At 38.6% G+C, this 12881-nt stretch overlaps 1 protein-coding gene across 2 annotated transcripts; it reads left to right on the top strand.

The window, feature by feature from the left end:
* The first annotated feature begins 1664 nt into the window (after positions 1 to 1664).
* On the top strand, positions 1665 to 12625 carry RBM22 (RNA binding motif protein 22). Of its 2 annotated transcripts, none has more exons than XM_081935311.1 (11): positions 1665 to 1796; positions 2269 to 2322; positions 2916 to 2945; positions 3600 to 3732; positions 5928 to 6028; positions 6201 to 6373; positions 7138 to 7338; positions 8333 to 8497; positions 8636 to 8724; positions 10577 to 10711; positions 11687 to 12625. In XM_081935311.1, exons 1-11 carry the CDS (start codon positions 1743 to 1745, stop codon positions 11815 to 11817), a joined length of 1266 nt encoding a protein of 421 aa, XP_081791437.1. In that variant the 5' UTR covers positions 1665 to 1742; the 3' UTR covers positions 11818 to 12625. The 2 variants fall into 2 exon arrangements, with proteins under 2 accessions (XP_081791437.1, XP_081791438.1); XM_081935312.1 differs by lacking the exon at positions 1665 to 1796 and adding an exon at positions 1822 to 2069.
* The last annotated feature ends 256 nt before the right edge of the window (positions 12626 to 12881 follow it).

Here is a 12881-nt window from a genome sequence, read left to right as displayed (position 1 = left end):
GTTTCCCTGGCGATGGGACAGCGCTTGCCTGCGCTTCACCAGCTCAGGCGCGACCGGAGAAGTTTCCTCAGTGAAGCTCCTGAAAGGGATGCAGGCTCAGCCTGCCAGGCTGCCACCGCTCCACTGAAGACATTTCTGAGAAGAGAAACTTCTCCGGTCGCACCTGAGCTGGTGAAGTGCTAGAAGGGGGTGGGGTGGGGTGGGGTAAGGAGCAGAAAAGACAAAAAGGAGAAAGAAAAGGAGAAAGGAGGTGGGGGATAGTGGGATCCTTGCTGCTTTCTGAGCTTGGGGGGGGAGGAGCAGAAAAGACAAAAAGGAGAAAGAAAGGGAGAAAGAGGAGGTGGGGGATAGTGGGATCCTTGCTGCTTTCTGAGCTTGGGGGGGGGGGAAGGAGCAGAAAAGACAAAAAGGAGAATGAAAGGGAGAAAGAGGAGGTGGGAGATAGTGGGATCCTTGCTGCTTTCTGAGCTTGGTACAGACATTTCATTACCAAACTAGGTAACATCATCACTGCTAGAAGGGAGTGGGGTTGTGGGGAAAGGAGGAGGAGGAGAAGTCAAAGGACAAAACTGGTGGGCGGTAAGGAAATTTTTCCATCAAGAAAGATCCATTAGTGGGCGGTAGGTAGAAAAAGGTTGACTACCACTGATGTAGACCATGTTAATATGAACTGTTAAATTGTCACTGAAGACACAAATGACCAAGATGAAGTTATCCTATTTTAGAGACATTGTGGAAAGACCTAGCTCTCTGGAAAAAGCTGATTCTTGGAAATTGGAAGAGGACAATTAGCAGCAAAATGAATGGACTTAATTACAGTGATAATTACACTGTTAAAAGATCTGAAATATGAGATTAGGGATAGCTCATCATGCAGAAAATCTATGCAGTCACCAAGAGTCAATACCAACTTGATGGCACAAAATCAATGTTAACATAATTGGAATAGGAGCTAATTGTTGAGCATGTTTACAGTATTCCAAAATTTACTAAAAAAAAACCCTCCAAAAGTATCTTGCTAAAGGGGAATGATCTTAAATCAATAAAACAAGCGATGGTTATTAGTGCTCTAGTAGTATTCAAACAATGTAAAGGTCTGCCCATTTCACAGTAAATGCCTTTATTTGGAGAGGACCGTTAAAACGAGAAAGACAAGTATGCTTTTTCTGGAGTTTCACGTTCAGAAAAGTATGCATAATAGATCTCTCGTATAAATGTACTCAGAAGCAAGCTCCACTTTACTCAGTGGGTCTTCTAAATAGCAGCTGAGCTATAAGTAATACCTACGGAGTAGGCAGTGGTTTGAAGCCGAGCTGGGATTCACCCTGAAATACGATGCTGTATTTTGGAGTGCAGTCAACGGGATTGCCAATGGTGCTGAAAAATGCATCGGCTATTCCCCCTTAAGTGTCCATTGCAATCCTCCCCCCACCCCCCGCCCCGGCCCTCTTAAAACCTTTAGTCTGCAACTAAACTATAGTTAGTGGAAGTCGCCTCCGCTTTGTCCACGCTAGCAGTTAAGTCAGCCCGCGCTTGGAGGTCAGGTCTGGGGACAAGCCCAGGGGAGGTGCTTCCGCTTCAACCTGTCAAAAGGGAGCAACCCCATCTAATAGGGCATTAAAAAACCCGCCCCCTACAGCCATTGGTCAAGAGCCTGAATTATGGAAAGGTACATCCGGAGTGCAGAGCATCTACTTCCGGGCCTACTTTTTTTTTTTTAATAACACTGTAAGCACAATAAAATGGCGACGTCTCTGGGATCCAACACATACAATCGGCAGAACTGGGAAGATGCGGTAACAATGTTGTCCTTTGGGGTTTGGGTGCCTTGGCTTTGGTAGGAGGGAGAGGGCGGCTCTGAATCGGCCGGTCCATTGAGATCGTTCTGCTTCGTGGCCGAAGAGGCTTCGTTCCGTTGCTCCAGAAGGGATGGCCGGGGTTGCTGCCTTTTCTGAGCTTCCTGCGGCAGGCAGCCGAGATCTCTGGAGCAAGGCTGCCTTCCTCCCCGGGTCACACGGAGAGACCGAGCCGATCCCGTCCCTTGATCAGTTTTCCCGGAAGAATGAATCGTGTGTGGCTTCGCTTTCTCTTAATTCAGGCAATCTTAGAGCATTTAGTTCCTTGAGATCCTGTAGCTCTTCAACCATGTGCGTTTGGAAGAGTTGTGTCATTTTTTTTTAATCCATAGGCCCTTTTGGTGTACAACAGGATAGTGATCAAGTGTACTGTTATCTTGGTCTTGGAATAATTACCCCTTTTTCTCTGTAGGATTTCCCTATTTTGTGCCAGACCTGCCTTGGAGAAAACCCCTATATCCGAATGGTATGTTTTTTCTGAGGGAATGATACTTAAAACACACAATAAAGATAAAAGGAAAACATTAACATAACTGGGTGCATAAAGGCAAGATTAAAGCAAACTTGAACTTCATTTCATAGTTCTTCATGTTTAGCCTGACAAAAGATCTATATACTCACCATGTATGAGTAATCTTTTTCAAGTACATTAATGAAGATATTTATTTGTGTATATAGGTATAAAAGCAAGCTCTAACTTTGAAGAGGATGATGACAAGCTAAAATTTCTTGGAGATCAAGGAATAGATTTCTGACAGAATAGAATAGAATTCTTTTCTATTATATATTATGATACTATAGATATCATAATAGGGCTATGATATCTAGACTTTTGGAAGATGAAGAGTGAAGATTTCTTGCGTGTTATTGTTTTGATTTTAGTAGTGATAAGAGACTGGTATGCATTGTCTTCTTTTGTTCCATCTGACAGATGGAAGTCATGTACAAAATACAAATGAGCGTCTTTGATAGTGATGAAAAAGCAAATCTTGATTTTTGAAATACATTGTCTTGGGATAATTATCTATTGTAATATATTTCTTCCTCCCTGTATTTTAGACCAAAGAAAAATATGGAAAAGAATGCAAGGTAGGTTTTTCATTTGGAAAAAAGACTTACGTAATTGTAAAGAATGGTACACAAGAAGCAGCTTGTGGTTCTGTGATTTGTAATTTCACGGTTACTTAGGAAATTGTTTAAACCTGGCCATCATCTTAAACTAACAATATTTCCTTGAACTTACAATAAAATGTGAACCCTAAGCATATTTGATTAACTTGGATTAGTTTAGATGTGTAAATCCAGTCTGTTAGTATTATCAATTAGCTGTTTTTCTTTAAATGTAAGTATCTTGGTTCTAAAGGTAAGCATTTAAACCATAAGGGTACTTAGGCAGTGGAATGTGTATGTGATTAAAAAAAACAAGAGCAACATATCAGAATATCTCAATTTTTGAATAATATGATATATTCATTTTAGGAAAGATGGTACTATTTTCAATGATTACCTTTTAGTTTTTATTTCAACAAGTAAGACTGAATCTCTCAAAACAGATCTTTCAGACCACATTTGTGTATGCCTAAATTGAGATACTGACTTAATATAGGCATTTATTTAGATGTGCAATATGTCAGCCAGCTAAAATTGCATAGAATGTAGGCATGATAGAAATATTTTAAATAAAAAATGCATTAAAATAGATTTTGGTTAGGATGATGTACATTAATGTAATAATTGTTTCAGATCTGTGCCAGGCCGTTTACCGTTTTTCGTTGGTGCCCTGGTGTTCGTATGCGTTTTAAGAAGACCGAAGTGTGCCAAACATGCAGCAAGCTGAAGAATGTTTGTCAGACTTGCCTTCTTGACTTGGAATATGGTTTGTAGTTATCATTTTACATTAAATCAATGGATACAAAATTGGCACATTATTATTCCAGCGCACTAACAATGAGCTGCTGTTACTGGAGATCTGAGTCTGCATACCTGAAGTTCTGCAATATGAAAAACGATGACATAAAAAGCAGTAATTTATCAGTTTGGGAAATGAGTCTGGCATTCCCATTCTTGAAATGGCAGACATTACTGATAGTGCTTAATAGTGAAAATTTAAAAAAAGGGTTTGTCATATAAATTACTAGGTAAAGTCAATCCATATTCCACTGTTTTGAATAAATCAATACTGGGAAGCTTTAATATTTTTTTCCCAACTTCATCCCACTAATAAAGGATTGGGGAGTCCAGAAAAAAAATGTAATCTCCACGTACAGTTCTTTTAATATCTTGGTCTCTATTTTCTTTTTATCTTTGAGGTGTTGCAATTAGTTTCCAAGTGCTGTTAGAAAATGGTTTAGGTTGAATATTTTTAGGGACATCTGTGTGAGTAGTAATTGTAGATCGGACTGTATTCTTGTCTGCTCCAAAGCTTGACCATTTTTTTAATGGTTATTACATCTTAAGGCATTTCTGTCTTAATACTGTAGATATTTATGTGTGTTTCAGAATGATGTACAGCTAGTCCTCAACTTACAACCACAATTGAGTCCACAATCTATGTTGTTAAGTGAGAAATTTGTTAAGTGAGTTTTGCCCCATGTTGCAACTTTTCTTGTCACATTTGTTAAGTGAAACACTGCAGTTGTTAAATTAGTAACACGGTCGTTAAGTGAATCTGACTTCCCCATTGACTTTGCTTGACCGAAGGTTGAAAAAGGTGGTCACATGACTCCAGGACACTGCAACTGTCATAAATGTGAGTCAGTTGTGAAGCAACCGAATGTAAACCACATCATGGGGATGCTGCAATAGCCATAAGTGTGAAAAATGGTCATAAGTATTTTTTTTCAGTGCCGTTGTAATTTTGGTCACCAAGTGAACTGTTGTAAATTGAGGACGACCTGTACTACTGTTCCCATATTTAGCATCTTTTTAATCTTTGAACCTGAAGTGCTACACAGCCCTACTATGAGGTTACGTAGCTGAACATGAGTTAAGTGAACTGGAATATAGCTACATGGAATAAAATCTCAATGTCTCAGAGGGGGGAAATAATTTTGTAAAATTATTGGATGAAGGAAATTCATGTAATGGCTGTCATCCAAATATAGATATCCCTCATTTAACACTGCTAATTGGGACCAGAAACTCTATTGTCAAACTACACGTTCGTAAGTTGACTGCTGCTTAGTGACAGCAGTTCCAGCAGTGAACTGCTGTTGTTAAATGAGGATCATCCTTAAGTGAGGGTCTTATATGTGCAACTTCCAATTTTCTGCCAAATTCCCCATGCTTAGGAATCGCAATTATGTAATCATGCAACAGTTGTTAATATGAGGTCCAGTTATAAGTACACTCATTCGGCATCATAACTTTGGTCGCTGAATGTGTGGGCATTAAACAAAGACTACTTACAATGTTAACAGTGTAGATTTCTACAGGACCTGAGATTTGAGTGCCATGGATTTTTGTGGTGCAGTAAAATCAAAGTTAACAATTTTAAAAATAACTATGTTAGGTTATATTGATAATATGGGATAAATCCAAAACCAGGTTGTGTCAGAATATACCTTTGTGGCTCTCAGCACAGGAAACATGAGAAATAAGAGGTAGAAAGAAATTGCTAAATTGTCATGAGATACCAGAATTGTATCAAGGGGAATACAAAATAAAATAAAGGAAACAATTGATGGATCTAGTTGCCAGTGGTTCTCTTATTTACATTTATCAGGATTTAAAGTAAATTTAAAAAGTATGGTATTGAACATTGTAGGATTGATTTTAAAATAGAATTTTGTACTGATGACAAATACGTTATTGCCAAAATATATAAGCTTATTGAAATTTGTAATAGAAAAAGAATGAGTGTAATAATGTATAATAAAGTGGACTAAAAATTGGCTATAAATGTACAGATTACATAGTTATGATTTATGGTGTCTAATTATTAGATAGGATAGATTAGCGAATGAATAGTGTCATGATGTAACTTTAGTGAAAGAGATAAATTTATTATTTGGAAAAATAACCTTTTGTTTTCGCTTTGTATCAATTGTGTGTTTTGTTCCTCAATATTAGGTTTACCTATTCAGGTTCGTGATGCTGGACTCTCACTTAAAGATGATATGCCCAAGTCTGATGTTAATAAAGAATATTACACCCAAAATATGGAAAGAGAGGTGAAGAAATGATATATATATATATATATTTGGTGGAGTAGTAAATTAAATGAGCCCAATATTTGGACACAAACCTTCTTGGTATTGCTGTATATTGTATACCCTTTGAACCATGAGAGGGGCAGCATATAAATTGAACAAAATAACCACTCCTATCTGTCTGCTTTTCTAGATCATGAATTCAGATGGCACTCGAGCTGTTGGTGCTCTTGGAAAGGCAACATCTACCAGTGACATGCTGCTAAAATTGGCTCGCACCACCCCTTACTACAAGCGCAATCGACCTCATATTTGTTCATTCTGGGTGAAAGGAGAATGTAAAAGAGGAGAGGAGTGTCCTTACAGGTACAACTTAGTGCAGAAATTGATTAATTTTACAATTCTAAGTTGCCTGACAAGTGGGTGGCAAAATTGGATGGATGGATGGATGGATGGGAAAGGGCAAATGGAAGGAAAGAAGTTTTCAGGCAGTTACCCGAAAGAAAATGATGCCTTTGCCTCAACATATCCAGAAATATCAAAATGGAAACATTGTTTATCGGATTTCTATTCTATTCATTTAGCAGCTCAAGGGAACATTCCCTTTTAATTTTCACTCGCAACAATCTACTGCAAAAGTGACTGTAGACTAAGGGTCTAATTCAGGGGTGTCCAAACTTGGGAACTTTAAGACTTGTGGACTTCAACTTCAGCTGGCTGGGGAATTCTGGGAGTTGAAGTCCACAAGTCTTAAAGTTCCCAAGTTTGGACACCCCTGGTCTAATAGAATCTGGGTTTCCTTGCTTCTATGGCAACGTCATCATAATTCCACTGGGTCTCATGCTATTAACCGCTGAGACAATAGCTGTAATCTTTATATCAGTAATTGAGTCTGCTGAGTGAGAAACTCTTGAAATTGCAGCAGTGGGGCTTTTAAAAAAAAACTCCAGTAATTGCATAGTATAAAGTTTCCAATATTTGCATATTATGTAATTAATCATCTAGCTTCCTTTTAAGTTTTCTGGATGTTATGTTGCCCAATGAATGCCACGGTTTAGAAGACTAGATGAATCAAATGAAGTGAACCACTCTTAACCACTTATCGTACCATATTGGTCCTGACCCTTTAGACATGAAAAACCTACAGATCCGGACGATCCTCTCGCAGATCAGAACATTAAAGATCGCTACTATGGTATAAATGATCCTGTGGCTGACAAGCTTCTAAAGCGAGCTTCTACAATGCCTCGACTAGACCCCCCTGATGACAAGACCATTACAACCCTATACGTCGGTGGTCTAGGCGATACGATCACTGAGTCTGATCTTAGGTATGTCTCTCCATTGTTTGCTTCATTTCTTGTCCGTTTCTTTGAGATTGTCAATCATAAGTGATTCTTGCAGGTTCAGTCAAAAATGTATGGAAAGCAATAGATATCAGCCTACACAATTTGCTTCTCAAGGCTTCACTTTTAGCTTTTATGTACATTTGACATCTATTATTTTCTTTAATGGAGTTTTCATGCTTGAACTGAGGGAAGAAACTCTATTTCTCACCCTTGACTTTTCTGTGTAACAAGCAGGCATGTCTCTGAGTCAACATAGAAGGTTGTTTTTTGAGAAGATGTTTATCATGTTTGTTTCTCGTTTGCTCCAAAATAACACAAGCCAACAGTGGCAATGAGAAGAGATGCCAAATGAAGGTTTTAAATGAGGTAGCAGCTGAAGTGTTATCAGCATCTTACTATCCTGTTTACTAATGATTATTTGGCAATATTAGCAAATTATAAAGTATTCTTATTGATTCATCAGCTGTTGAATAAATGCTGTCAATAAATACTGCTTTATTGATTAGTTACTTTATGTTTACATGAGATATATATAGATATAGATATAGATATAGATGATATAGATATAGATGTAGATATAGATATATATGTGTGTGTGTGTGTGTGTGTGTGTGTGTGTGTGTGTGTGAGTGTTACAACCCCTGGAATGCCCCCTTTCTGTCCTTCGGCTCATTACAGAGGACCATCCAGGCAGAAAACCATATTTTTATTTTTAATGTTGCCTTTTTATATTTGTGTTGTATTTATTTATCAGCACAAATACACACACACACACACACATACACACACACAGTAACAAATTATTTTAGGTTGATTTTTTTAGAACTTTAAATAGCATTAAATATATATAATTAATTGGTGAACTTATTTAGAAGCAAACTTTCTTTACTGGCTATAGAAGTCAATTCAGTTTTGTGTGACATAGGTGTGTGTGTGAAAGAACATATATTACAGTATCAGGTTTTTTCCTCCTCAGGAATCACTTCTATCAGTTTGGTGAGATTCGGACAATAACAGTGGTCCAGAGGCAGCAGTGTGCATTTATCCAATTCGCTACCCGACAAGCTGCAGAAGTAGCAGCAGAAAAATCCTTCAACAAACTCATTGTGAACGGCCGCAGGCTTAATGTGAAGTGGGGCAGGTGAGTGAGTGGTCAGGAAAAAAGAGTGAAAGCAATACACATTTTTCTTCCAGTCTTTCATCCAGTACATTTGTTAACTTTGAAGTTAATTATCACTTACTAATTGATCGTAATTATGACATTTTTCTTGGATTTCAGATCTCAAGCAGCCAGAGGGAAAGAGAAGGAACGAGAAGGAACTACAGAATCTGGTCTAAAATTGGAACCAGTTCCTGGACTACCTGGAGGTAAGGCAATTCTCTTCTGCCAAAGCCATTACGACAGTCTTAGCAAAGGGAAAATAAAGAGGTTTTTGTTTTTCTTGATCTAACCTTGATCTAACCACAACCTCTGACGGCAAGCTCTTCCACTGCTTAATTGTCCTCATTGCTATGAAGTTTCTCCTTTAATCCCAGGTTGCTTCTCTCCTTGATTAGTTTCCATCCATTGATTCTTGTCCTGCCTTCTGGTGCTTTGGAAAATAAGTTGACACCGCCCCCCCTCTTTGTGGCACTCCCTCAAATCCTGGAATCCTGCTATTGTGACACCCCCCCCCCCAGTCTTTCTTTTCTCTAGAGTAGCCAAAAAGGCAATGTCCCCAAAAGGCAATGAAACAAGTAGAACGTCTTGAGTTTTGTTTGATTGGCAATTGAATAAAGAATTAGAACAAGCCTGTAAATGAAGGCCTGGATTGTTATTTGAAGCCTATTAATTTAGTTCTTGGAAGGATAAAGAGATAGGCTCATATTCAAGTGTTTTTGATACCTCAATATTTTTATTTATTTTAGTGCTTCTGAAACCTTTCCAGAGATTATAGGTTGTTTATTCCAAATATGGGCTTTTCATAACTACAGGTCTGCAAAATAGTCTGGGATGAGAGAGGTGACTGTACTTCTACAGTGCACTACCTCTCCCATCTCCCAATCCATGTTGAATCCCTGATAAATAATGAAGATGTTGTGAGATTCTCAATGCTCTCTGAGCTTGGTTGTTTGTTTGCAGATATTTCCTTACACAACTAAATAGCATCATTGCTGTGAGTGTGAAGTTTGCTGATAGGGCAAACTACCTATAAACAGATAGGAAACCCCACATTTAGTCACATGGGTGATGCTACGTAGTAGCAATAGCACTTAGACTTATGTACCGTTTCACAGTGCTTTACAGCCCTCTCTAAGTGGTTTACAGAGACAGCATCTTGCCCCCAATAATCTGGGTCCTCATTTTACCCGACCTCGGAAGGATGGAAGGATGAGTCAATCCTGAGCCTGGCGAGATTTGAACTGCCAAATTGAAATCAGCCGGCAGTCAGCAGAAGTATCCTGAAGTACTGCATTCTAACCACTGTGCCGCTGTGGCTCTTAGGGTAGTAGAATAAAATAGAATAGAATTCTTTATTGGCCAAGTGTGATTGGACACACAAGGAATTTGTCTTTGGTGCATATGCTCTCAGTGTACATAAAAAGACAAGATACATTCATCAAGAATCATAAGGTACAGCACTTAATGATAGTCATAGGGTGCAAATAAGAAATCAGGAAACAATCAATATCAATATATTGTAAGGATACAAGCAATAAACAGTCCTGCAGTCGTAAGTGGGAGGAGATGGCTGATAGGAACGATGAGAAGACTAATAGTAATAGTAATGCAGCCTTAGTGAATAGTTTGACAGTGGTGAGGGAATTATTTGTTTAGCAGAGTGATGGCATTTGGCGAAAAAACTGTTCTTGTGTCTAGTTGTCTTGGTGTGCAGTGCTCTATAGCGTCGTTTTGAGGGTAGAAGTTGAAACAATTTATGTCCAGGATGTGAGGGGTCTGTAAATATTTTCACGGGCCTCTTTTTGACTCATACAGTGTACAGGTTCTTAGTGGAAGTATAGTAGGTTATTGAAACATCTGCAAACAGCCATGGCTCAGAGACTAGCAATAATTCCACAGTTCAGCCCTTAGCTACAGCTATTCTCTCCTAGTGGAATGAAGACGCTGTTTATGAAAACAAGTTAAAGTGTTGCTTTCTTGACCTAATTTGTTCAGACGTGTGGGTACTATGGTCGTTGGAAAAAGTTTTACAATTAAGTGAAATGTTATGCCCTGCAGCTCTTCCACCTCCTCCTGCAGCAGAAGAGGAAGCGGGTTCTGCAAACTACTTCAATCTATCTCCCAGTGGCCCTCCAGCTGTTGTAAACATTGCCCTTCCGCCACCACCTGGCATTGCGCCGCCCCCGCCACCAGGTAATTATGAATCCTGATCCTGGAGAAGCAGATGCTTGATTACCGTTCTTTAAACGAATCGAATAGTATATTCTATTGTCTGAACATCTTCAGAAATTGCTCAAGAGCGTGGGAGAGTTTTATCACTTAAACACCCTCTGTTATTTCAGCAAGTTGGTACTTCTTTCATTTCCGGCCTTTGCAAAACAAACCCTCAGGGGATAAGAAAATCAGCCATCTAAATTATATATTTTTCTAGAAGGTTTTCAGACTACCATATAAATCTATACAGATAGCCCTTGACTTACAACCATTCTTTCGTGACTGTTCAAATTTACAGCAGCACTGAAAAAAAGTGATTTGTATTTTTCACAGTTATGACTCCTGCAGCATCCCCATGATCATTTGATCAAAACTCAGACGCTTGGCAACCGATGCATATTTATGATGGTTGCCGTCTCCCAGGGGTCATGTGATCATCTTTTGCGCCCTTCTGACGGACAAAGTCAGTGGGGAAGCTGGATTCACTTAACAAACATGTTCCTAATTTAAAAACTGCAGTGCTTCACTTAACCACAGCAAGAAAGGTCATAAAAGTCACTTAACAAATGTTGCGCTTAACAACAACAGCTATTTGGGGGCTCAGTTGTGGTTGTAAGTCGAGGAGCACCTGTATATAATTGCCACCAGAATTCTTTTTAAAAAAATACATGTGTGATGCTTTGTTTTGAAATGAATTTTGTTTGGAATTTGTCAATTATAAACCCTGCAAAACTCTTCAGGTAATGTACACTGGAAATCATGATAAAACTATAAGTAAAAATGCAACTAATTAACAATAGCTGGTAAATAAAAATATTAAGGCTCGGAATCCAATCATTCCAGTATACTTTCCAGAGGAGCTGCTAAGCCTTGCCTTTATTTGCAAAAAATCTTGCTTTTACATGGGAAATGAATGGTCCATCGATAATCTTTTTTTTTTTTTTTATCCTGCAGGTTTTGGGCCACACATGTTTCATGCAATGGGACCTCCACCTCCTTTCATGAGGGCTCCAGGCCCCATACATTATCCTTCTCAAGATCCACAAAGAATGGGGGCACATGCAGGGAAACACAACAATCCCTAACCCCGCTGACTCCTTTCTTATTTTTGTTTTGACAAGGCATTTAAATTTGTAACACATCACATACAGTTACAATAAATCTCCTTGTTTTTTTGTGCACCGAGCACAGATTTAATCTTATTGTGCAACAAAAGCCGATCCCTTGTATAATAACCAGAATTCTTAACCGGTGGGGGGAGGAAAGGGTGGTTTCTGTTAAGAAAAGAAAAGAAAAGAAGCGTGGCTATGATTTTTTTTTTTAAAAAAAACCCCAATTTTGCTAGAGTTTCCATACATGTGTTCCATTTTGCACACCCCTGATAAGTCTTCTGGCTTATTGATACTTTAAGTCTGCTGATTTCCAGTCAGTCAACAGTGGAATTGACCCAAACCTGCTCAGGTCTTGGACACACCTTCACAGCTCAGTTACTCTTATCACTGTTGAAATTAGATTTCGGATTCCTCCTTGCGCTGAGCTGGATTGGCATAACGTAGAAGGTCCCAGCAGGATCCCATGAAGATCCTGCAGATGGTGTGCCACTTTGTATCAAAGCTGTTTCTGTCATTCATGATCTCGGCTGTAATACATGTTATCGAAATGTTGAGACAGCAGTTCTGCATGCTTGCTAATCCTCTGCTACGGAGGAAGCGACCCAGAGTAAAAGTTCCACGATATTCATTTGTTACTATAATTTGTCTGGTTTATTCCTGATTCAAATGTTTGATTACTGATGGTTGTTTTAGATATGTGTTTCATTATTTACTTTGTACCATCTTTCTTTGCCCTTGGTCTGTAATGTGTCTTAGTAAAGAAAATCATATTTTTTACCTATTTTTGTTCATTATTTTTAAAGAAAATATTCCTAATTGGTTTTCTCGGTGATGTTTGGACCTAGCTTTTAGCTTATTTATTTGTTAAATTAATTTGCTGCCTATCTTGCCATGGGGCTACTCTCCTTGGCTTGTAATAAAAAGGAAGAAAATGAAAGGAGTGTAAACAGAAGTAAAACAAATAAACAAGGAACGCAACAAGAATCATCATCATCATCATCATCTTAGACATTGTCTTCCACTGCAAGATGAAGACC

Source organism: Natrix helvetica (genome assembly GCF_964273705.1).
Source record: "Natrix helvetica genome assembly, chromosome: 1".
In the NCBI taxonomy this organism is placed as follows: Eukaryota; Metazoa; Chordata; class Lepidosauria; order Squamata; family Natricidae; genus Natrix; species Natrix helvetica.
This window is presented reverse-complemented; position numbering and strand designations above follow the sequence as displayed.

Excerpts from the sequence above, each read along its gene's own strand:
- RBM22 (XM_081935311.1), top strand. The coding sequence starts at position 1,743 with ATGGCGACGTCTCTGGGATCCAACACATACAATCGGCAGAACTGGGAA. Across the intron at positions 6,374-7,137 it reads GGAGAGGAGTGTCCTTACAG|ACATGAAAAACCTACAGATC; the intron begins GTACAACTTAGT and ends CTGACCCTTTAG. Across the intron at positions 8,498-8,635 it reads CTTAATGTGAAGTGGGGCAG|ATCTCAAGCAGCCAGAGGGA; the intron begins GTGAGTGAGTGG and ends CTTGGATTTCAG.